The sequence below is a fragment of the Vulpes lagopus genome, chromosome 8 (assembly GCF_018345385.1).
Source record: "Vulpes lagopus strain Blue_001 chromosome 8, ASM1834538v1, whole genome shotgun sequence".
Lineage (NCBI taxonomy): Eukaryota > Metazoa > Chordata > Mammalia > Carnivora > Canidae > Vulpes > Vulpes lagopus.
The window spans coordinates 79,271,197-79,296,440 of record NC_054831.1 but is presented as its reverse complement, the minus strand read 5'-3'; the positions used below and the strand labels follow the sequence as shown (position 1 = coordinate 79,296,440).

At 37.9% G+C, this 25,244-nt stretch overlaps 1 protein-coding gene across 6 annotated transcripts in view; it reads right to left on the bottom strand.

The window, feature by feature from the left end:
* The window catches only part of IL15RA (interleukin 15 receptor subunit alpha), a 63,730-nt gene extending 38,882 nt beyond the window's left edge, over positions 1–24,848 (bottom strand). For all 6 annotated transcript variants that reach the window (XR_005989368.1, XM_041765754.1, XM_041765753.1 and 3 more), the window contains exon 1: positions 24,574–24,848. Coding sequence is in view for 5 of the 6 variants with exons in the window: in XM_041765754.1 (XP_041621688.1) it covers positions 24,574–24,703 (130 nt within the window). In the remaining variant the exon portion in view is untranslated. The remainder of the gene's footprint in view (positions 1–24,573) is intronic.
* Positions 24,849–25,244: the final 396 nt, after the last annotated feature.

Sequence of the window (25,244 nt, the reverse complement as noted above, 5' to 3'; positions counted from 1 at the left end):
AGAAAGAAAGAAAGAAAGAAAGAAAGAAAGAAAGAAAGAAAAAGAAAGAAAGGCAGAGGAAATATTCCAGACTGAAAGAGGCTAAAAGAGACATGGCAACACAAAATGCACCATGTGTTCCTGTATTAGATCCAGAATTAGGGAGAAAATGGTGAACAAGGGCATTATTGGGACAACTGACAAAATTTGAGTATGGCCTGCATATTAGATAATAGTATTGTGTCAAGGGTAAATTTTTGATAATTGTTCTATAATCATGTGAGAGTGTTGTGTTTTAGGAAGGCACGTAAGAAAACGTATTCTTGGGAAATAATCCTGAGTATTTAGTCATAAAGGGGCATAATGTCTCCAGCTTAGTTTCAAATGCTTTAGAGGAAAATGCACATGTGTAATAAATTTATATGGTTAGACATGGGGGGTGATAAAGCAATGGGGCAAAATGTAAACAGTTGGTGAATCTGGGTAAAGGGTATTCAGAGGTCTCTTTTCTGTTTTTGCAGTTTTACTGTAAATTTGAGGTTGCATCAGAATAAATAAGTTAAAAAATAAGCAAAGTAAGTAACCAAACAAAAACCACTCGTTGAATGGTGCTTGGGTCCCTTTCTTTGAGGACTGCTCTAAGAGCCTTTGACAACTCAGGCCAAGATTATAATTAGTTAGGAAATGTTCTTTAATTATTTCCCTGCTCGTGGCTTTCAGATTGCGGTCTTTCCCTCTTTTCTTGCCCTCTATTCACACCTTTTAGAGTTCCTTCTTCCATTTCCAGGGTCTAAAAGTAGTGTTTGCACTCTTTCTACATTCAGTATTTTGACTGCAGCTTTGGTTTGGTGTGCAGGTTCATCATTGTCATATTTGAGTCCTCATTCTGCTACATCAGCTCTGCTCCTTACTACCTTCATCTTCATCGTGGGGCCTGTCAGTGATTCCTAAATGTGAGTGTGCAGTAGAACCACCTGGAGGGCTTGTTAAAACACAGAGTGTGTGTTGGGTGGGGGTTGCCTGGGTGGCTCAGATGGTTGGGTTTCTGCCTTTGGCCCAGGTCATGATCCGAGGGTCCTGGGATGGAGCCCCACATCAGGCTCTCTGCTCAGCAGGGAGTCTGCTTCTCTTTCCCTCTGGTTCTCCACCCCCACTTGTGTGCTCACTCTCACTCACTTTCTCTCTCTTTCTCAAATAGATGATTAAAATCTTAAAAACAACAACAACAAAACAGAGTGATGGGCTCTCCTCCCAGAGCTCCTGAGTCAATAGGTCCGGGGCAGGGCCTGAGAATCTGCATTTCTAACAAGTTCCAGGTGACGGTAATGCCACTGGAAGCTTGCACCATGCCATATGGAACCATGCTATATGGCATTTACAGATGCAGAGTCTCTCAGCATCACATCAAGTTGCTTTCTTGTGTGGATTTTCAGTTTCTCTTGAAGATGTTAATAACTGCTTGTTCATACCTTTCCCTGCTATTGATATCGTCAGTGAAGATTTCTTATACAGGGTTCCTCATAATGTGCTCTTCTGAATTTCTATTCTAATAGTTTCTAACCCGACCCAATTCCCCAATCTCTATCTAAAAAATGTACCCATCCACCATGCATATGCGTGTCTGCATGTGAATGTGTATGTGTGTTTAGCTTGGTAGTTCTGTGGGTTTAGCTCCACGCTACCAAAATCTTAACTCTGCATTTGCGGTGCTCTGCTGTATGTTAACATAGATGGGAAAATACTTAGAAATGGAGGGTGGGGTGGAACAGGGAGGAATGATCATAAAACACTCTACTCTAGAAATATTTAACAGTAGACCAGAATGCATAGTCCCATAAAAATACTAGACTCTGCTCTATGATAAAATGTTCCTTCCTTCCAAGGAAGCCCTGATGGATGATCACCTTTGGACCTCTCGAGTAATATTACATCACTGGTAACTGGACAGTCTCCTTTCACACACAAAACTGTGACGCCAGAGGACACGAAAGACAAGAAGTCCCCAGAGGGAAAGGCTAGGCAAAGACTGGATGTCACTGGTAGGAGTGTATTTAACTGTTTTTTTCCTTACCTACTCCTTTCCTTCCTTATGCCAGGTTTGCTTTTTAATGCTGACAGCATAATTGTCTTAGGCCTGGAGGAACTTGTGAGATCACAGAGTCAAGCTATCAGCCTCTGTAGGACTGATGGCCCCTACCATGCATTATTCTGAAACTTTGGAAGGGAAGGAGACTCTAAGAACCCATACCTCACCCCAAACACCGTACATAGTTACTTCTAAGACCAGTCCATTTTGGGGGGGATTGCAAAGACAGCTTGCACAAAACTGTATTTGTCTTTTTATACCTGTTTTCCCTTAGCATATTGTCCTTAGTGCAATCCACATATGCTACAATATTACACAGTTTCTTTTAAAGGCTGAATAATATTCCACTGTTACGTATATGCCACATTTTGATTATCCATCATTCATTTGTTGATGGACACTTGGATTGATAACATGTTCTAGCTCTTATGAATAAATCTGCTATGAACATGGATGTACAAATACCTCCCTGAAACCCTACTTTCAAATCTTTCTGGTGTATTCCTGGAGGTGGACTTGCTAGATCATATGGTAATTCTGTTTTTAACTTTTTGAAGAACTGCCATACTGTCTTCCACAGTGGCTGCACCATTTTGCATCCCCACCAACAGTGCACGAGTCCTCCTTTTCTCTACATCCTCTTGTTTTTGTTGTTGTTGAAAGTATTCATCTAAATGGGTATGAGATGGGCAGCCCAGGTGGTTCAGCGGTTTAGTGCCGCCTTCGGCCCAGGGCATGATCCTGGAGACCCAGGATCGAGTCCCATGTCAGACTTCCTGCATGGAGCCTGCTTCTCCCTCTGCCTGTGTCTCTGCCTCTCTCTCTGTGTGTGTCTCTCATGAATAAATAATTAAAATCTTAAAAAAATAAATGGGTATGAGATGTACCTCATTGAAGTTTTTATTTGCATCACCCTAGTGATTAGAATATTTTTATGGATTTAACTGCCATTTTTATATCTTCCTTGGGGAAATACCTATTCACGTTTCTTGCCCATTTTTGAATTGGGCTTTTTTTTTTTTTTTTTGCTGTTGAGTTTTAGGAGTTCTCTATATATTCTGGATGTTAATCCTTTATCAGATATACGATTTGCAGATATTTTCTCCCATTCTGTGGCTTGATCTTTACTCTCTGGACAGGGTCTTATGATGATGCACAAAATTTTAAAATTTTCACGAAGTCCAATTTGTCTATTTTCTTCTTTTGTTTCCTGTGCCTTTAGTGTCATTTCCAGGACATCATTGCAAATCCAATGTCATGAAGCTTTAGTCCTATGTTTTGTTCTAAAATTTTTGTTTTAGGTCTTATACTTAGGTCTTTTGTCCATTTTGTGTTAATTTTGATATATGGTATTATACCAAACTTCCAATGTCATTATTTTGCATGTCCAGTTTCCCCAGCACCATTTGTTAAAAGACTGTCCTTTCCTCTTTGAATGGTCTTGGCCCCCTTGTCAAAAATCATTTTGCCCTATAGGTGGTGGTTTATTTCTAGACTATTTCATTCATTTGTGTGTCTGTCTTAATGCACATACTATACTGTTGTGATTACTACAGCTTTGTAGTAAGTTTTGAAATCAGGGTATAGAGTCCTCCAGTTTTGTTTTTTCAAGATTGTTTTGGCAATTTGGGTACCTTGAAATTCCATATAAATTTTAGGATGGGTTTTTCTATTTCTACAAAAGATGTCATTGGGATTTTGATAGGAATTGCATTCATTCTGTAAATAACTTTGGGTAGTACTGACACATTAACAATATTAAATCTTTCAATCCATGACCATGGGATTTTTCCCCATTGATTTGTGTCTTCTTTCATTTCTTTCAGCAATGCATGGTAATTTTCATTGTACAGGTCTTTTACCAACTTGCTTAAATGTATTCCTAAGCATTTTATTGTTCACTGTTAGTGAATAGAATTGCAAGTGATTTCTGTATGTTGACTTTGTATCTTGCTATTTTGCTGAATTCATGTATTCTCTCTTTTTTTTTTTTTGTGGAATTTTAAAGTCTCTCACATATAAGATAATACCATCTGCAAACAAAGGTAATTTTATTTCTTCCTTTCTGATCTGTGTGCCTTTTATCTCTTTTTCTTGCCTAACTGCTATGGTAGAACTTTCAGAACTATGTTGAGTGGACATGGTGAAAGCAGGCATCCTTCTTGATCCTGATCTTAGAGGAAAAGTTTTCAGTCTCTCACCATTGAATATAATGTTGACTGTGGGGTTTTTTGTATGGTTTTTATTATGTTGATGAAGTTTCCTTCTATTCCTAGTATTTTGAGTGCTTTCTTTTTTTAATCATGAAAAAGTGTTGAATTTTGTCAAATGCTTTTTCTACATCAGTTGAGATGCACATGTGTTTTTCCTCTTTCATTCTGTTAATGGGTATGTTATACTGATCAATTTTCATAGGTTGAATCATCCTTGCATTCCAGGAGTAAATCCCACTTGGTGATGGTATATGAATCCTTTTAATATGCTGCTGAATTCAGGTTGCTAGTATTTTGTTAAGGATTTTTGCATCAATATTCGTAAAGGATATTGGTCTATAATTTTCTGTTCTTACTGTTTCCGTATCTGGCCTTGGGATCAGGGTGATGCTGACCTCACAGACTGGATTAGGAAATGTTCCCTCCTCTTTAAGTTTTTCTACCTTCTAGGTAGGTTTTGTGTTGCTAGGGATTTGTCCATAACACCTAGGTTGTCTGAATTATTTGTATACAATTACCATAGTAGTCTCTCATAATCCTTTTCATTTCTATAGAATTGGTAGTAATGTCCCCATGTTCATTTCTGATTTTAGTCATTTAAGTCATCTCTCTTTTTTCTCAGTTCATCTAGCTAAAAGTTGGTCATTTGGTTGATCTTTTTTGAAGAATTGACTTTTGGTTTCATTGATTTTCCTGTTTTTCTATTCTCTACTTCATTTATCTCTGCTCTAATCTTTATTATTTCCTTCCTTTTGCTAACTTTGGGTTTAGTTTGTTCTTTTTCTAGTTCCCTGAGGTATAAAGTTAGGTTGTTGACTTTAGATCTTTCTTTTTTCATGTAAGCATGGGTAGCTATAAAGTTCCTTCTTAGCTCCACTTTTACTGTGTTCTGTAAGTTTTGGTATGTGTGTTTTCATTTTCATTCATCTCGAAATATTTTTTAACTTCTCTTATGATCTCTTCTTTGATCTTTTGGTTATTTAAAAATGTGTTGCCTAATTTCCACAATTTCGTGAATTCTCTAGTTTTCTTTCTGTTATTGATTTCTAACTTGATCTTGCTGTGATCAGATTAGATACTTTGTATGATAGCTGTCTTTTTAAATCTATTGAGACTTATTTTGTGGCCTATCCATTGTCCATCATGGAAAATGTCCCATATGGATTGAGAACAAAGTATATTTTGGTGGTCAAAATGTAACCAATGTATATTTTGGTTATTAGGTACAATAAAGGTCTATAACTGTTTTATCTTGCTATATTGAACTTTTTATTAATATGTAATATCCTTTTTTTGGTCTCTAGCCTTTTTTGATTTAAAGTGTATTTTGTCTGATACTAGTGAGCGTAGCCATCCCTGCTCTCTTTCGGTTACTATTTACTATTTGCATGGAATATCTTTTTGCATCTTTTCACTTTTTAAAAAATATTTTATTTATTAATCAGCAAGTGAGACACAGAGAGAACAAGCAGGGGGAGCAGCAGAGGAAGAAGGAGAAGCAGGCTCTCCACTGAGCAGGGAGCCCCGTATGGAGGACCCTAGGATCATGACCCAAGCCAAAGGCAGATGCTTAACCAACTGAGCCACCCAGGTGCCCCCAACTTTTCACTTTTAATCTATTTGTGTCTCAGGATCTTAAGTTTGTCTCTTGTAGATAGCATATAATCAGATCAAATGTTTTTGTTGTTGTTTTACCACTCTGTTTCTCCATTAAAGGGTTTAAATCCATTTACATTTGAATTACTCATAAGGAGGGACTTACTTCTGTCATTTTGCTCTTTGCTTTCTACATGCCTTATAGCTTTTTTGCCCCTCACTTTCTGCATTTCTGTATTTTTTTTATGTTTAGTCAATTTGATGTCATGAAATGTTTACATTTCTTAATTTATTTTGCGTATATTCTATAGCTATTTTATTTGTGGTTACCATGGGGATTACATTTAACATCCTAAAGTTACAACACTCTAATTTGAATTCACACCAACTTAGCTTCAATGACATATAAAAACTGCTCTGGCACTGTTGTTGATGTCACAAAATTACATCTTTATACCTTGTGTGCCCCAAAACATAAGCTAATAATTCTCAAAATGCATTAGTCTCTTAAATTATGTAGAGAACAAGATTTGGAGTTACAAACCAAAGTTACACTAATATTACCTTTTACACTAATTTTTTTCTTGAAATATATTAGTCTCTTAAGTCATGTAAAAAACAAAAAGTATAGTTAGAAACCATTGTTTAGTACCTTTTTTGAGGTAATTTACCTGTATTGAGATCTTTATTTCTCCATGCTTCAAACTATGGTCAAGTGTCCTTCTGTTTTGCCCTGTAGGACTCTTTGAGCATATATGGTAGGTCAGGTCCAGTAGTAGTGAACTAACTCCCTCAGCTTTTGCTTATCTGAGAATGTCTTCATTTCTCTCTGACTTTTGAAGGACAGTTTTTCTGGATATGGGATTCTCGGTAGGCAGTTATATTCTTTTAGCATTCTGAATATATTGGCCCACTGCCTTCTGGCCTCCAGAGTTTTTGATGGGAAATATACTGATAATCTTATTGGAGAATCCCTTGTATATGATGATTTGGTTCTCTCTCACTGCTTTCAAGATTCTCTCTTTAACTCCGGCTTTTGAAAGTTTTGATTCTATTGTGAAGGTCACTGAGTTTATCTTACTTGAAGTTAATTGAGTTTCTTGGAGGTTTGTATTCATGTCTTTCATCAAGTATGGGAAATTTTCAGCTATTATTTCATCAAATATTCTCTTGGCTCCTTTCTCTCTTACTTCTTAAGACTCACACAACGTTGGTCTCTTGATGATGTCTCATATGCCCCTTAGGCTCTGTTTACCTTTCTTCAGTCTTTTTTCTTTCTGTTTCTCAGACTTGATCATTTCTGTTATTCCTGTCTTCAAATTTGTTAATTCTTCCTTGTACCTGTTCAAATCTGCCTTTGAATCTCTCTGGTGAAGTTGTCCTTTGAGTTATTGTACTTTTCAGCTCCAAAATTTGTTTTTGGTTTCTTTTTAGGTTTTCTCTCTCTTTATTGGTATTCCCATTTTGTTCATACATTGTTTTCTTTGACTTTTGCTACATCTTCCTTCAGTTCTTTGGGCATCTTTAAGACAGGTGTTTTAAGTCTTTGTCTAATATATCTACCATATAGTCTTTTTCAGAGACAATTTCTCTTGATTTATTTTTTTCTTTTGACTGGGTCATAACTTCCTGTTTCTTTATATGATCTTTGATTTTTTTTAATTGAAAACTGAACATGTGAATCTAATAATGTGATAACTCTGGAAGCCAGTTTTGCCCATATCTTGGGATTTGCTTGCATTTATTTTATTTATTTATTTATTTATTTATTCATTCATTCATTCATTCATTCATTCTTTTGATTGTTGCAGGCCATCACTGTGCCAGAGGTCAGCCTGAGGTATAACCTTAAGGTCTTCTCAGGTCTTTTCTAAACTTTTCTCTGAGTTTACCTGGTCACCTTCTGTTTTTCCCTAAATATGCAGTTGTTTATGAATGTCCTAGTCTTTAATATCTGGCTTCCAAAAGGAGGAAATAGGAAAAAAGAACAGGGGAAGAGAAGGGTGCTGGCTGTCTAAACCCCCTGGAGTCACTTCAACTGCTTTGAGAGAGGCTTGCAACAATAGAGAGAGAGGTACAGCAGCAATGGCTTCCCACATCCTTGGCAGCACATCTGTGATCAGAAGCACCAATCAGCAATCACAGCAAGGATCCCTGATATTTATAGAACAGGGTCCTTTTTGCCCTACTCTGGATCCTGCAAGCTGTGTGCAGGCTGCTCCAGGCATCCACATCTGCCTGCCTCGTGGCTGGGGCTGGGGGCTGGGTAGCTGTTCCTTTGGAAAGTGCTGAAACTGACCACACTTTATCTTCCAGGTTTTTCCTGCAAGTTTCAAGCTTTCAACAGATTCCAGAGTTCCAAAATAGTTCTATCAGACATTCTGCCAGTGTAACTATTGTCCAGGAGAGTAAATAGATTCCTGATATTTCCTCCTCTACCATCTTCCCAGAATCCTGTTTCACCCTACTGTTATGAATAAAAGTTTCTCCAGGTATACAATTCTATGCAGATGGTTTTTCTCCCCAGCACTTTGAATCCTTCTAGCTTTTAATGTTTTGTTCTACTAAAAAGCCCACCATGTGTCTAATTATTGTTTCTTTGTCAGCAGTCTGTCCTTTCTCTCCAGATACTTAAGATCTTTGTTTGGGTGCTCTGCAGATTCATCACAATTGTTCTTGGTATGGGTGTCTTTTTGTTTAGCTTGCTTGGTGGTGTTTCCCAAATTTGACCTTTGGTGTCTTTGATATCTTTGACATTTCTGGAAAATACACAACCGTTACCTCCTATGTCCTCTTCATCATCATTCATATTACCATCTTATGGAGCTCTAATCATGATCCTTATTCTAGTTTTCTTAGTTCATGCCGCTATAACAAATACCATAGATTGGATGATAACATTTATTTCTCATAGTTCCAGAGATTGGAAGTCCAAGATAAGGTGTTAGCATGGTTGGGTTCTAGCGGGAGCCCACTTCATGGTTTACGGACCACTGCCTTCTTGTCCATTGTCACATGGTGAAGAAAGAGAGAGCTCTGGGCTTTTCTTATTCTTATAAGGATACTAATCCTATCATGGCTTCACCTTGATGACCTCATCTAAATTGAATTACCTTCCAAAGGCCCCACCTCCTAATACCATCATATTCAGGATTAGGGCTTCAGCATATGAATTTGGAGGGATACAAATATTCATTCCATAGCTCTGTCCTTCCTATCTTTAAATTCTGATTTACCATCTGTTTCTCTTGTTATACTCTGAATAATATTTTCAGACTTATCTTTTAGTTCACTCATTTCTCTTTAGCAGGCTATAATTTGACCTTTAGTTTCTCCATTTATTTTTTGAATAGATGTTTGAATGTTGATTATTTGCAGTTGATTAAATCCATTTATTGTTGACAAGTGTTTTACCAGAGTGAGTCAAAAATCAGCTACATAATTTGTATTTGAGAGGGATGGCTGTCTCAGAGTACCCTCTGCTCAGCATCCTCTTCCTCTTCTGTACATGCCTAAAACACTCTTACTGTGAAAATCACACATACAAAAGTATATAAAATGCTTATATACAGCTTAAGGATTAATCATAAAATGAAGACTCATTCATAGTCCAATCAGTTTAAGAAAGAATATTACTAGTAGCTTAAAGGCCACTTGAGTGCCATACCCAACTGCATGCCTCCCCCTTTATCTCCCCAAGAAATGAACACTATGCTGATGTTTGTAATAATCATTTCTTTGCTTTCATTTATGGTTTTACTATATAAATGTGCATTCCCAAATAATATAGTATCTACTTTTTATGTTTTTGAATTTTTATAAGTTGAATCATATGACATATATTCTTCTCTACTATGCCTTTGACACAGTGTTATGTTTTTATTTATGTTGATGCATATAGCTGGAGTTCACTTTTGGTAAGTATTGTATTAATATGCCACAGTTTATCCATTTTTTACTGTTTTAACATTTGGATTGTTTCCAGTGTCTTTGCTATTACAAATAATAATACTAAGACTATTCTTATATCTGTCTCTTGGTGCACATGAGAAAGAGTTTCTGTATGGTATTTTCTTAGCAATGGCATTGCTGGGATATAGCACATGCACAATATCAATTTTGCTGGATAATACCAAATTGTTTTCCAGAGTGACTGTACCCATTTACACTTCAACCAGCTATAGGTGAGTTATTTTTCCACAACCTCACTAACATTTGTCCATCTTAATTTTTGTCAAACTGGTGTATATGATTTGGTAGCTCATGGGACTTAATTTGTGTTTCCCTGTTATCAGTGAGGTTGATCAGCTTTTCATGTGTTTATAAACTGTGTATTTTTTTAAAGATTTCATTTATTTATGCATGAGAGACAGGGAGGGAGAGAGAGAGAGAGAGAGAGGCACAGACACAGTCAGAGGGAGAAGCAGGCTCCAAGCAGGGAGCCTGACGTGGGACTCCATCCCGGGTCTCCAGGATCACACCCTGGGCTGAAGGAGGCGCTAAACCGCTGAGCTACCCGGGCTGCCCTGCCCATAAACCATGTGTTTTTTAATCAATAGCATGCCTGTATGTTTTTGCCAGTTTTTCTATTAGGTGTCTTTTGCTTTTTATTGTATTTTTTGTGTATTTTTGATACTAACTTTTTGTTATTTGTATATTACAAATACTTTCTCCCAGATAATGGCTTATCATTATTTTCTTTTTGGTGCATTTGGAAAATAGAATTTTTAAATTTGAATGAGTGAAATTTATCAGTGTTTTACATTTAAGATTGGAATTTTGGTGTCTTTCTCAAGAGGTTTTCCCTAACTACGTTATAAAGAGATTCTCCTAGTTTTTCCTCTAGGAGTTTTATATTTTTGCCTTTCAAATTTAAGTCATTATGCAGTTGATTTTTGTGTACGATGTGAGATAAGAATTCAATTTCTCTCTCTCTCTCTCTCTCTCTCTCTCTCTCTTTTGGAAGGCTCAATGCCAAGTATGGAGCCCGGTGCGGGACTTGAACTCACAACTCTGAGATTGAGACCTGAGCTGAGAGCAAGAGTTGGATGCTCAATTGACTGATGCATCTGGGCGCCCCTCAATTTCATTTTCTAAAACAAAGATAGCCACTTATTTCACTGATTATTGTAAATATTCATCTTTTCAGCTCTATCATAAATTAACGATCTGTATTTTGTCTCTAGTTAGGCTATTCTATTTCATTGATTTATTTTTCTATCTCCACACCATAATTTAGATAGTAAGTCCTGATATTTTATAGAGCAAGAATGCCTTCCTTCCTTGTGTTCTTCTAATATATTTTCTTGGCTATTCTTGGCTTTTTGATATGAATTTTAGAATTACTTTATCAATTTCCACAAATAATCTTGTTAGCATTTTTATTGAAATTAAATTGAAGGACAGATTTGGGGAGAATTGACATCTTTTAAGATATTCAGTCTTTTTTATCCAAAAACGTCTATCTCTACTTATTTAGGTTTATTTCAGAAAGTTTTATGATTTTCTATATAAGGGAGTGATATAGATTTTTTTGAAAAGATTTTTGTTTGAGAAAGAGAGTAGAGAGGGAGAGGGAGAGGCAGACTTCCCGCTGAGCAGGGAGCCTGATGTAGCTTGATCTCAGGACCCTGAGATCATGACCTGAGCCACTTAACCTACTAAGCCACCTAGGTCCCCAGGAGTGATGTATCTTTTGTTGATTTATTAGTAGGTACTTAATTTTGGGTGGGGAGGTGTGCTTTGTAAATGTCATCTTTTTAAAAAGTGTATTTTAAAAATGCTTTTTGCAGGTACACAGAAAGAATATTGATTCTTGAATATTGAATTTTAATTCAACAATCTAGCTCAATCCTTAATAATTATCTGCAAATTATTGTTAGAGCATAACAATCATATATCTGAAAATAAGAGCTTGAAAAGTTCTTTTCCAATCTGTAGGTCTGTTTTCTTGTCTAACTATATTAGTTAGGACTTCTTGTATAAAGTTGAAAAGGAGGGATTATAGTGTGAAACTTTGTCTTGTTCCTGTTTTGAAAGGGAATTTTCAGGTTTATTCTATTTCTTCTTGACTTAGTTTTGGTAATCATTTTTTTTCTTTTGGTTTGTGTTTTTATGTTTGCTTTTTTTTAGAAGGGGGAGGGGCAAAAGGAGAGGGAGAGAAAGAATCTTAAGCAGGTTCCACACCCAGCGTGGTGCTCAATGTGGGCTCGATCATGACCTGAGCCAGCTAGAATCAAGAGTTGGATGCTTCACCACTCAGACGTCTCAGTAAATTGTTGTTGTTGTTGTTGTTGTTGTTGTTTAAACAAGGACTTGTCACCTACACTTTCAAATTTACCAGCATGAAGGTATTTTAAATGTTTCATTTATGCACTCTTTTACATGCCTAAGATTCTTTATGTGTTCTCTTTTATTCTTGATTAATTCTACTAGAGGTTTGTTCATTTTAGTAGTTTTTTCAAGGAACCAACTATTGGATTTGTTCATCTCTCTAATGTACATCTGTTTTCAATATTATTGATATCTGTTTTTATCCTTATTGTTTTGTTCTTCTACTCCTATTGGACCTATTCTGCTTTTCTATAATGTCTGTAGTTGAGTGCTTAGCTCATAATGTGAGGCTTTCCTTATTTTCTAACATAAGTACTTAGGGCTCTAAGTTTCCAGAAGGTGGTGTTTGGTGCTTTTGTTTTGTTTTATCCTAGGTAATTTTTTGGTTATTTTTTTCCTGACTTATATTCCTTGTGGTCAGAGAAGTTAGTCTATATAATACCTATCATTTGAAATGTATTAAGGCTGATTTTATAGCCTGGTAACAGAGAGTCAGTTTTTTTTTTATTAAGATTTTAATTTATTCATTCATGAGAGACACAGAGAGGGAGGCAGAGACACAGGCAGGGGGAGAAGCAGGCTCCCTATGGGGAACCTGATATGGGACTTCATCCCAGAATCCCAGGCTCATGACCTGAACCAAAGGCAGATGCTCAACCACTGAGCCACCCACGGGCCCCAGTTTTTAGAAATGTTCTCTGAGTATTTGAAAAGAATTTATATTATTCAGTTCTTAGATAAATTGTTCCATATTTGATCAAGCTTGTTAATTGTTTTCACAACCTTTGTATTCTCACTGATTTATTGTCACATTTGATCCATCAAATATTTAGAGGGGTATGTTAAAAGTCTCCATTATGATTGTGTATTTGTTAATTTTTTATTTTTATTTTTTTAAAGATTGTATTTATTTATTCATGAGAGACACACAGAGAGAGGCAGAGACATAGGCAGAGAGAGAAGCAGGCTCCCCATGGGGACCCAATGTGGGACTTGATCCCAGGTCCTCAGGATCCCTGAGCCACACACAGGTGGCTCAACTGCTGAGCAACCAAGGAGTCCCTATTTGTTAATTTTTAAAATAGTTTTGACCATTTTTGCCTCGTGTATTTTGAGCCTATGCTTTATAGGTATACAAATTTAGAATTGTTACTATTCCATGTTAAGTGACCTGTCTCCATGTAGTGATTATACTAACCTCTTTAACATGCATCCTTAATAATGTGAAGAAATTAATTGATATCCACAGCCTCCTCCCCAGCAATATAAGAACCTTAGAGATGCTTTAATGCCATTACCTGTTATTATTTTCTTTTTGTTTGAGTCTTTATTTCACTATCTTTCTTAAGTGACAATTTTATGCAGCATAGAATTCTGCATTGTCAGGTAGTTATCATCACCTACCTTCCATATTCCACTGCTGTTGAGGATTTAGCCATCTCTCAAATTTGCATGCCTTTGATTTATTTTTATGTTTATTTTTATTTTATTTATTTTTTGAATTAGCCAGTGAAGCCATCTGGGTCTGTAAGTTTTTGTTGGAGTTGTTTTAAACTACAACTTTAACTCTCTAAGCTATAAGACAACTCAGGTTATTCCCAAATGGGCTTTTGTATTTGTGTTTCAATGAATTTGTCCATTTTACCTAAGTTGTCATATTTCCAGCCATAAAGTTATTTATAATAAGACTTTCTGAGCCATCAGATATCTGTAGGATCTTCAGTGATGCTCCTTTTCATTCCCAGGGTTGGTAGTTCATGTTTATTGACTTTTCTTCTTGATCAGTCTGGCTAGAGACTTACACTTTTATTGATCTATTGAAATGACCAGCCTTTAGTTTAATTGATATATTCTTTATTGTTTTCTGCTTCAATGTCATTGATTCTGCTCTTTATAATTACCATTTTCTTCCTTTTGCTTAAGGTTTATTTGCTCATTGTTGTCTGGTTTCTTCAGGTGAAAGCTTAGATCACTGATTTGAGACTTTTCTTCTTTTATAATATAAACATTTAATATGATTAATTTCTTTCTCAGATCTCTTTTAACTGAGTTCCACAAATTATAGCTTATTTAAATGTATTTTCATTATCATTCAACTACAATATTTTCTATTTTCCCTTATAATTTCTTCTTTGGCCCATAGATTATTTATAAAGGTTTTGTTGAATTTTGACACATTTGAGGATTTTCCAGATATTTTTCTGTTAAGGCATTCTAATTTAATTCATTTGTGGTTACAGGACATATTTTGTGTAAATTCAATGATTTGAAATTTTTTAAGGTTTGCTTTATGGCCCATAGTATGGTCTCTCTTGGTGAGTGTTCCAGATATATTTGAAAGGACTGTGTTATCTGGTTGTTGGACTGGAGTCTTCTGTAAATGCCAGTTAGATTAAAGTTTTGATCTTCTATATACTTATTGTTTTTTTCTAATAGTTTTTTTTTTTTAGATTTTTATTTATTCACGAGAGACACATAGAGAGAGAGGCAGAGACACAGGAAGAAGGAGAAGCAGGCTCCCTGTGGGGAGCTTGATGTGGGACTCTGGGATCACATCCTGAAAAGGCAGATGCTCAACTACTGAGCCACCCAGGCATCCCAGTTTTTTGTTTTGTTTTTTTTATTACTGAAAGAATAGTGTTAAAGTCTCTAACTATAATCTTGGTTTGTATTTTCTTCTTTCAGTTTTATTAGATTTGCTTTATGAATTTTGAAGCTCCATTGTGTAAGTGCAAACACAACTAGGATTTCTATGTCTTCTTGGTGAATTAATATTCCTGGTAATATTCCTTGGTGAATTAATGTCCTGGTAATATCCCTTCTTCTGATATCTACTTTGTTTGCTATAATACAAATACTCCGGATTTCTTCTGACTATTGTTTGCATGGTATATCTTTTCCCATTCTGTTTCTCCTAATCTGTCTTTGCTTGTATATTCAAAGTGGCTATTTTATATGCAGCATATAGTGGAGTGTTGTTTTTTTAATTTAATTGAAGATTCTCTGTTTTTTGATTGATATGGTTAGATCACTTGTATTTAATGTAATTATTAATGTGGCTGGATTTAAGACTACCATTTTGCTAGTTATTTGTTCCATCTGATCATTGTTCATTTTTCCGCTATCCTGCCTGCTTTTGGATTGATTTATTTATTATCCCACTTTATCTTCACTATTGGCTTATTATATGTACCACTCTAAATTATTTTTAGTGGTTTCACTAAGGTAAACAATATATATCTTTACTTTATCAAAGGCTACCTTCAAACAGTATTACAGCTACAGCACTTCACATATAGTTAAGAACTCTAGGGATGCCTGGGTGGCTCAGCAGTTGAGAGTCTGCCTTTGGCTCAGGGCGATTCCAGGGTCCTGGGATCGAGTCCTGCATCGGGCTCCCTGTGAAGAGCCTGCTTCTCCCTCTGCCTGTGTCTCTGCCCCTCTCTCTGTGTCTCTCATGAAAAATAAATAAAATCTTAAAAAAAAAGAACTCTACCAATGCATACCTAAAATTTCTCCCTCCCCCCCCCTTTTTTGCTGTTGTACATTTTACTTTTATATATTCTATAAATGCAATACTTTGCCATTTTTGCTTTGGATAGTCAGATATTTTTTAGAGTGATTTAAAAGGACAAATATATTTTATTTGCTTCAATTTTAACCATTTCTGGAGCTTTTCTTTTTATAGATCCAAGTTTCTGTTTAGGATGATATTCCTTTTGCCTAAAGAACTTTTTTAAAAGTGTTTCTTAAAGTATGTGTCTGCTGGTGATGAATCCTTTCACTTTTTGTTTGTCAGAGAAGAGTATTTTGCTTTCAGTTTTTTAACGATAACTAGTTATCCTGGTTATAGAATTCTGGCTTGACAGGTTTTATTTGTTTTATTTTAGCATTTTAAAAACCATTTTTTAATGGCTTGAATAATCTCTGATAAGTCTGCTCTAATTCTTATCTTCATTCATCTGAGTAATGTATCTTTATCTGCTTTATCACAGTTTTTCTTCATCATTGCTTTTCAGTGGTTTAAGTATGATGTGTTTAGATGTGAGGGTGTTTTGGATGGGAGGGGGAGGCATTTATCCTGCTTGGTGTTCTCTGAGCTTCCTGGATCTATGACTTAATATCTTTTATGAATTTGGGGACATTCTAAACTGTTACCTCTTCAAATATTTCTTCTGCCCCATTCTCCTTTGTTTCTGGAATTCTGGTTACACATGTATTAAACTATTTTCTGTTGTCCTATAGCTCTTGCATGCTTTGTCTCACGTTTTTTTTTTTTTTTCTCCATTTTTTCTCTTTGTGTTTCTGTTAGAGTAATTTCTACCAACCTATTCAAGTTTATGATTCTTTCCTTGGCTGCATCAAATGTTCTGATAAGTCTGTTGAAACCTTTCTTCATCTTGATTACTGTTTTGTTTTGTTTTAATTTCTAACATTTCCATTTGACACTATGTTATGGTTTCCACCTCTCAGCTAAAATTACTCATTTGTTCAGAAATACTATCCATCATTTCCACTAGAGCCTTTAACAGGTTAGTGATATTTATTTTAACTTCCAGTCTCATAGTTCCAATTTTTGGGTCATCTCTGAATCTTGTTGTTTATGCTTTGTCCCTTGATAATGGGATTGTATTGTTGTTGCTTTTTAGTGTGTCATATAATTTTTGATTGAATGCTGGACGATGTGTGTAGGACTGAGGTAAAATAGTATTTATATCTGAAAATGGGAAAACTTCTTTGGCTAAACTGACAATGTAGGGGGATGGAGTCCATCTAGTCAGTTGTTGAGTTGGGTTTGGATTTTGTTGCCTTCAGAACACCACTGGTTTCAAATTCCTCTATTGTTCTTGTGTGCTTAGGGTGGAGGGCCAGAGTGTTTCTCTGTGTTCCTAATCCACCCGTATTTTTCATCCTTCTCTATGTATCTAAACCCCAAGAGGATACCTCCACACTCTTGCCCACCGCACCTTTGGTGGTTAACTGCTATGAACGTTACTTGGTGCTTACTTGCCTGGTGGTGGTGGGGTCAAGAGAAGTTTTCTGTTGTCCTAGTCTTGCCTCAATCTTAGGCAGGCTGTGTGTCTGGCTCTTGGGGTTGGAGCTTTCAGTTATATTGCTTCTTAACATCTTGTAGTCACTTCTCCCTTGGATCCTTACAGGGTTTGTGTAGGAAAAAGCTTCCTTGCCCGTTTCTCATAGTAGTGGACCTCCAGTGGTATTGGTTTAGGATCCTGAACCAGGACCAAGTATGAGTGGGTTTATTTCTGGACTTGCTATTCTGTTCCATCGATATATCTGTCTATTTGTCAATCTTGACACCAATACCACACTGTCTTGATTATTATAGCATTATAATAAATCTTGAAGTCAGGTAGTGTAAATTCTGCAACTTTGTTAATCATTTTTAAGTTGAGTTTGGTCCCTTACTGAATTTTCCAACCAGTATATCATTTTCTACTAACCAAAAAAAAAAAAAAAAAAAAAAGAAAAGAAAAAAGAAAAAGAAAAAGAAAAAAAGAGGGCTCAGTGGTTGAAGCATCTGCCTTCCACTCAGGTTGTGATCCCAGAGTCCGGGGATCCAGTCCCGCATTGGGCTCCCCACAGGGGGAGCACTCTCTGTGTCTCTCATGAATAAATAAAATCTTAAAAAAAAGAAATCCTGTTGAAAGTTTGATTGGAATTGCATTACATTTATAGATCAAGTTGGCGAAGAAATGACCTCTTAATAATATTGAATCTCTCAATATCTATAAATATAGCATCTCTCTCAGTTTATTTAAATCTTCAGTAGTTTATCTCAGAAATGCTTTATAGGTTTTTGGGTACTGATTTTGTACATTTTTTGTCAACTGTGTTCTTAAATATTTCTTATTTTTTACGTCAACACAAATGGTCTTTTTTCATTTTTTTCAATTTCTAATTGCTTGTCGCTAGTATTTTATATATTGATAAGTTAATTGTGTAGTCTGCAACATTTCTATACTCACTTATTCTAAGAGTATTTTTGTGGATTCCATAGATTTTCTATGGAGATGATCATGTCATGAGATAATCTGAGTATATTTCATGATTTCATTTTATCCACTTTGTTGGCTTACTAACTATAATTATTTGTCATATGATTTTGGTGGTTGCCTTAGGGTTTATGGTATGTCTTTAACACTTCACAGTTCACCTTCAAGTGACATTCTACTGCTTCACAGATACAGTGTAAAAACTGTCAGCAATATCCTTCCATTTCTCTTCTCCCAGGCTTTGTGTTATTGTTGTCATACATTTTGCTTCTACATATATTATAAACACCACCATAGATTTTTTTTTGCTTTATATAGTTGAATACATATTTTATTAGCTCTGGATTTTAATAGGTATTTGCTCTGTATTATTCATCATTTCTGGGTGTTTTGTAGCAGATTTTTCAGACTATCTACTCTGCCATTCTATTAGACCACTAGTAGATTGTGAACAGGCCTCGAAGAAAGATACTAATTGATATATGAAGGCACAAGGATATCAATATGCTGAAACCAGCCCTGTTAGCCGCACAATGGCCAGTTATTTACCCTACAAAGCTAGACTCTCTCATAAGTACACTGGGGATAATACATTTGACTGTATCAATAACCTTTCTTTCTAGAGACCCCAATTATATCTTTTGATACTTCAGTTATAATTTCCCTACATGTTTTCTTATAACATTATTCCTTAGACATTCCACATAAGCAAGTCTTGCCTTACAATACTGTTAGCTCCTCAGAGGTGGTAAATGTATTTCAAAGTTCTCTGGTACTCTCACAATGCTAAGCCTGGTATGTGATAGGTGCCTTCTGGGGTTAGTGGCTTATGAATATACAGAGAGGAATGGATGAAATAATGTAAATAGTCATAAATTTAAGGTGCTGGGATTTTAAAAACTCTTAAGTACCCCAAAAAAACCCCCAACAAAACCCCATATACAAGTCCCAGTGATCATAAATGAAGTCACCCAAACTGTTTAGGGCCACGCCTTTCTCTATTTTGTAGAACTTGTAAATCAGACTTCTTTATCAAGTTGGCTTACAGTCTAATATGGTAAGTATTCTTGGCCTAGTCTCATATCCAGAGTTGAAAAGGTATTGTGTTAGCATGCCCCTCCCATTCTTTCAGGAGAGTCAGAATCCATTCCAATATTTTTTTTCCTATTGTTCTACCATTTATATGTATGTCTACAGCATGCAAAGAGTAGTAGGACACAAAGAAGTATGAGATGTCATTGCTCCTGTCAAGCGGCTCACTGTGACACTGATGCATCAAAAGTATAAAGCCTCTGTGGTCACATTAATCCATTTTCTTTCATTATTTTTCTAGCTGAAATGCCAACCAAGTCAACATGTTCACTTCCTTTTGGCACTCACTATAAGTACACACTCTACCCAGATCATTTTCTTTAACTCAAAATTCTCTTCTTTCTGTCTCAGGCTCCTTAACTGAGATTCCCAATCCACCTTTCATGTGGTAGATGAATTCATCATAGTGGGGTCCTTAAATATTGATTTATCAGGGCTTTGAACAGTTGAGTAGCTATAGGCTGAAGAGCAAACAAAAGGGAAAGAATGAAATACACTCTATGCTTGTAAGACTCAAAAGGAAATCTGCCTCCTCCTCTCTTCCTTAATGAGAGTGTCTCGGTTCAGGATTTCATCACCATTTACTGGAACTGTTGCAAAAGTCTCTAACTTAGCTTCCTGCCTCTAGACTGTCTTGACTACGGTTTATTCTTCACATTATTTAGAAGAGTAATCTTTCCACCATGCAGGTCCAGTAGTGTCCCTCTGGCCCAGAGACCCTCAGTGGCTCCCTACTGCTCCAAAGAAAATCAAGTCTTTCTTAGTAGAAAACATTCAAATAACATCAACCATGTGTAGTAAGTAACAGAGATATGAATTCAAGTGTATATACTAGGGAATTTTATACATTTATTTACACAGTTACACACTATTTGGTAAAATCAATTTGGCAAAAGTGACTTAGCCCAAAAGAAATTAAGAAGTTAGTCAAAGTAATGATTTGATTGATAAAGAATATCCCCAGAAGCATTTATACCATTTTTTTTAGACTCTGAGAAGTTTTCCCTTGCCCTTTTTGCTCTATTTAGTTTATTTTTATCCAGTTGTTCCTACTTTTTAGAACATCAGACATTTTGAAACAACTTAACTATCCAGATTACACAGTTCTAGCAATAAGGAACTGTTTAAACAAATTGTAAATATTGTAAAATGTATTTATAAAATATTATAAAATGTAAAAACGTATGCACAAATATTATATATGGTGACTTTATAGTTCTATAACTCAATTTCAATTTGCAAAATTTATAAAGTCATGAAAACATTGCCAAACAAGATCAGCTCTAATTAGTTAAAAATGAATCTGAAAAAAAACCCCAAATTCTATCTTTTTTGAGCTACTTCTTTTATAGTTTTATTTGCTTTTTACACAGGCAATTTCAATTATGACAGAAAAATAAGAAAAGGTTGACAACTACACACACACACACACACACACACACACATACACACACACACCCCATAGTATCTCCCTACTGAATGATAGCTACTTCTAGATCTTCTAGTAAAAACTGAGTAATATGATGCATATTATTTGAAAGCAACTGCATTTATTTATGCAGTCCTCCACTACTGAACATTTAGGTTGATTTCCATAAATGCCATATTTTGTGCATTTAAGTTTTTATTATTTTTTTTGCTATAAGTAGCAGCATAAAACAATAATAACTAGATAAAACTGATCTGAAATAAAAAATGAAGAGTTTGAGCAAAACTCCCCAGAATTCTGAAAAATGGCTTTTAAAATGTTTAAAGACCCAAAAATTGTAAAGCCACCCCAACTGTACTAAACACCCTGTATAACGAAATCCAAGTTGGTAAGGTATACTTATCTTCAAACAAATCCTTCCACTCCAGCTGCTTTTGGAAAATCGTCTGCAGCCTTTCAGGCTGTGAGGATCTTTAAGCAGTAAATTACTTCTTGCCTAAAATGATGGGTTTCCCCTCCAAATAATGCCTTTTTACCAAGAACAGATAACAGCAATTTTCTGTGTCTGTTAGCACTGTAAACTAGCAGGAACATATCTGAGACTATATATTCTTTGTTCCACTGGTGATAAGGAAGGGGCTTCTCTCTATCATTTCTGATCAGGATCATAGTACCAGGTAGCAAATTGGATAATTTGTATCCACTTCCCTTCCAAGCTCATTTAAAAACATTAGGCACAGACTATTCTGTTAGCCCTCTGTTCCTCTTTACCCTAATACTACATTGTCTTGAGTACTGTAACCTTGTAATAAGTCTCAAAATCAGAAGTGTTATTTCTCCAACTTAGAGAACGTTGTTTTTCAAAGTTGTTTGGGCTATACCAGGTCTTAATGCATTTCCCAGCAAATTTTGGAATCACTTTTTAAATTTTTGTATGAAAGCCTACTGAAATTTTGACTTGGGGGTTGGAATCATTACCTAATTGATTTGTCCAGTCCGTGAGGTATGTGTCTCCATTTGTTTAGGTCTGCTTTAATTTCTCTCAGCAGTAGTTTGTGGTTTTGAGTGCATCGGTCATTCTCATCTTTTGTCAGTTTATCCATAAGCGGTTCATAATTTTTGATGCTATTGCAAGTGATGTATATATTTTTAAATTTCAATTTCCAATTGCTTATTGCTAATGTAGAGAAATATAATCAGACCGATGATATTTTGGCTACAGCAACCAACACTTCTATGAACATTTGATGTTCAAAGTAGGTGTAAGAGCAATTCGGTTAATATCATCTTTTCAACAAATAGTGATGGAACAATTGGATATCCCTACGCAAAAAAAAACCCTGAAACCAAGCAAATATGGAACTTTCAATCCACACTTTACATTATATAAAAAATTAACTCAAAATGAATCACAGACATAAACGTAAAGCCTTAACGCTATGAAAACTCTACAAGAAAACCTTTGCGACCTTAAGTTAGGCAAAGATTTCTTAAAGATGACACTGAAAACATAATACCTAAGAGAAATAAACTGAACTTCATCAAAATTAAAACTTTCTGTTCATCAGACACTGTTAAGAGAATGAAAAGACAAGCCACAGACTCTGAGAAAATGTTTCCAAATTATATCTGATAAAGGTCTTGTATCTAAAATATATAAAGAACTCTCCAAACTCAATAATAATTCAATAACTCAATTTTTAAAGAGCAAAGGTTTTAACCATGCACTTTACCAAAGAATACTGATGGCAAATACGCACATGAAAAGATGCTCAACATCATTGGTTATTAGGGAAATGCAAGTTAAAAACTATGAGAAAAAAATATGACAGTCCACTACACACCTATTAGAATGGGTACAATTGAAGATACTGACCACACACACACACACACACACACACACACACACACTTTGGTAAATGTGTGAGGCGATGAATGTGGTAATCATGTCACAAGATGTACATATATCAAATCCTCATGTTGTACATATTGTACATCTTAAGCTTATATGTCAATTATATCTCAAAAAGGTGGAAAACTTTTTTCAAGGAAAAAAAAAAGACCGATCCTACCAAGTGTTGATAAAGATGTGGAGAAACTAGAACTCACCCCCTGCTGGTGGGAATGTAAAAATTAAACACATACCATGTCATATGATTCAGCCATCCTGCTCCCATTTTCTCTACCCAAAAGACATGAAAGCCTGTGTCCACACAAAACCGATTAGTGAATGTTCATAACAGCTTTCGATGTAACAGCCCAAACCAGAAACAACCCAGATGTCTAGTAACAACCGAGTGGATAAACAAACAGTATGGTACCCATGCAATGAAATACTTCTCAGCAATAATAAAGAACAAGCTATTGACACAAATTAGAAGATGAAGGGGGAATTCTCAGAACAGTAACTATGCATAAAAGTAGCCAGACAATAAAAGAGTACATTTTGTATGGCTTCATTTATATAACATTCTAGAAATGGCAACAAGTCAAAGTGACTAAAAGCCCGTCGTGGTGGCCTGGGGGGGCGGATAGCGTTGGGCGTTGAGCAGGAGGCAAAGGTTATGGAAGACAAGAGGAGACATTTGGTGGTGATGTTTATATTTACCTTCTTGATCATGATGGTTCCTGAGTGTATACATTTACCTCTAAACTTATCATGTAATTAAATGTATGAAGTTTATTATGTATTCTATGTCACCAAACCTGCCCGAGAAACACAGAGAAACAGCGGGAGCTGCAGAAAGGCAGCAGTACCATTGTGAGGTCAAACACGAGGGTTATGTCAATGAACTTTGGAGCTCTCACCTGCAGTGCCCTCTGCACTCGCGGGGCCCTGACTAAGGCTGCATCTCACTTTCTCACTGTGCTGGGAGCACTGCCCCAGTCGCCTGGCTACTCTGCACACTGGCTAGGGAGATGAAAGGATGAGAGTTCTCCCTAGGAACTGTAGGGAGATGAGATGGTGACCAGGTCACCAACAGCAGTCAGGGAAAAAAAAAAAAAAAAGACTGATCCTACCCAAGTGCTGACAAAGATGTGGAGGAACTAGAACTCACCCTCTGCTGAGTTTTCTCAGTTGTGGGAGAAAATCCATAGTCTCGAGAAAATAAAACTTCATGAAACCCTGCAGGGCTGCAGGATTCACACCAAGCCAGCTGGTGGGAGATGTGGATGGATGGGTCTGATCAAGTGCTAGGTATTAAGTGGATAGATCCACGGGACTGAATGCAAATTATTGGGAGTCTTGCCTTAACACACTCACACACACACACACACACACACACACACACACACACAGATCACTGAGTAAACTAACTCTTGGAGAATCTATGGATGGCCTTTCATGGGGCCCAGGCTTATATGCATGTGCATTCATGCATAATTCTGGGGAGAGGGTTCCTAGCTTTCTGCAGAGCCTCAGAGGGCTGGCTCCCTGTTAAAGCCGGACCATCTATTCTTTCTCTTCCCTCCTCTCCAGCTCCTATTTCTTCCCCGTCGCCCGAGTGCCCGCGCTGCAGGCCGCCCCACCGCGCCCGCGCCCGCGCCCTTCCCGGGTTTCCTGCTGCTGAAGACCTCGGGGCTGTTTGCAGGTCGCTCCGGGGGGCCAGCTGCCCTACACGCTGCCACCCCGTCCCCCCCCCCCCGCAGACCCCCTCCTAACCTCCGCCTCGGGGATGTGGGGAGCCTGCGCGTTCAGAGCCCGGCCCCGGGCGGCCGCGAGCGGGGCGGGTCGGCTCGGGGCGCTGCCCTCCCGCGCCCGCCTGCACGTGTCCCCGCGCCCGCGCCCTCCCGCCCTCCCCTCCCGCCGGGGGCGCCGCCTCTCCCTACCCGGCGTCGCGGGCCGGAGCGGCGGCGGCAGCAGGAGCAGCAGCAGCAGCAGCAGCAGCGCGGGGAGCGCGGGGAGCGCGGGGAGCCGGCGGCCCCGGAGCGGCCGCCCCATCCGCCCCATCCGCCCCATCCGCCCCCCGCAGATGCGCGAGCGCCGCGGACGCGGTGGCGGGCGCCGCTCCCGGGACCTGCCGCCCCGCGAGGCGCATTCGCTTTCGCTTTTGCTTTAGCCCCCGGAGGGCCGGGGAGAGGTGAGCGGCGGTGACAGAAACGTGACTCAGCGTCCCCACCCCCCACCCCCCACCCCCTGGAAGCGGCCGCCGCGCCCCCGCGCCCCCGCGCCCCCGCGCAGGGACCCGACTCCGCGGCCCCGAGGGGGGGGCGCCCGCACCTGAGTCGCGCCGCGCCCGCGCGCTTCTCCCCGCCGCTCCTCCAGGCCGCGGTCGCTCCGACCTCGCTGTTCAGGTGTCCCCGCGCCGCCGGGACGAAGGCCGAGTGACCTGGGCGGCGCGGGTCCCCCGGGCCTGGGTGGCCGCGGAGCTGTCGCCGCGGTGTGGCCGCTCGGGGCACCTGCCGCCAGAGCCACCTGCCCCGGGCCCCGCCGCGTCACCCCCGCTCGGCTCGTCCTGGCCGGTGCGTCGCTCCTCCCCGAGGAAAGTGCAGGGTGTGAA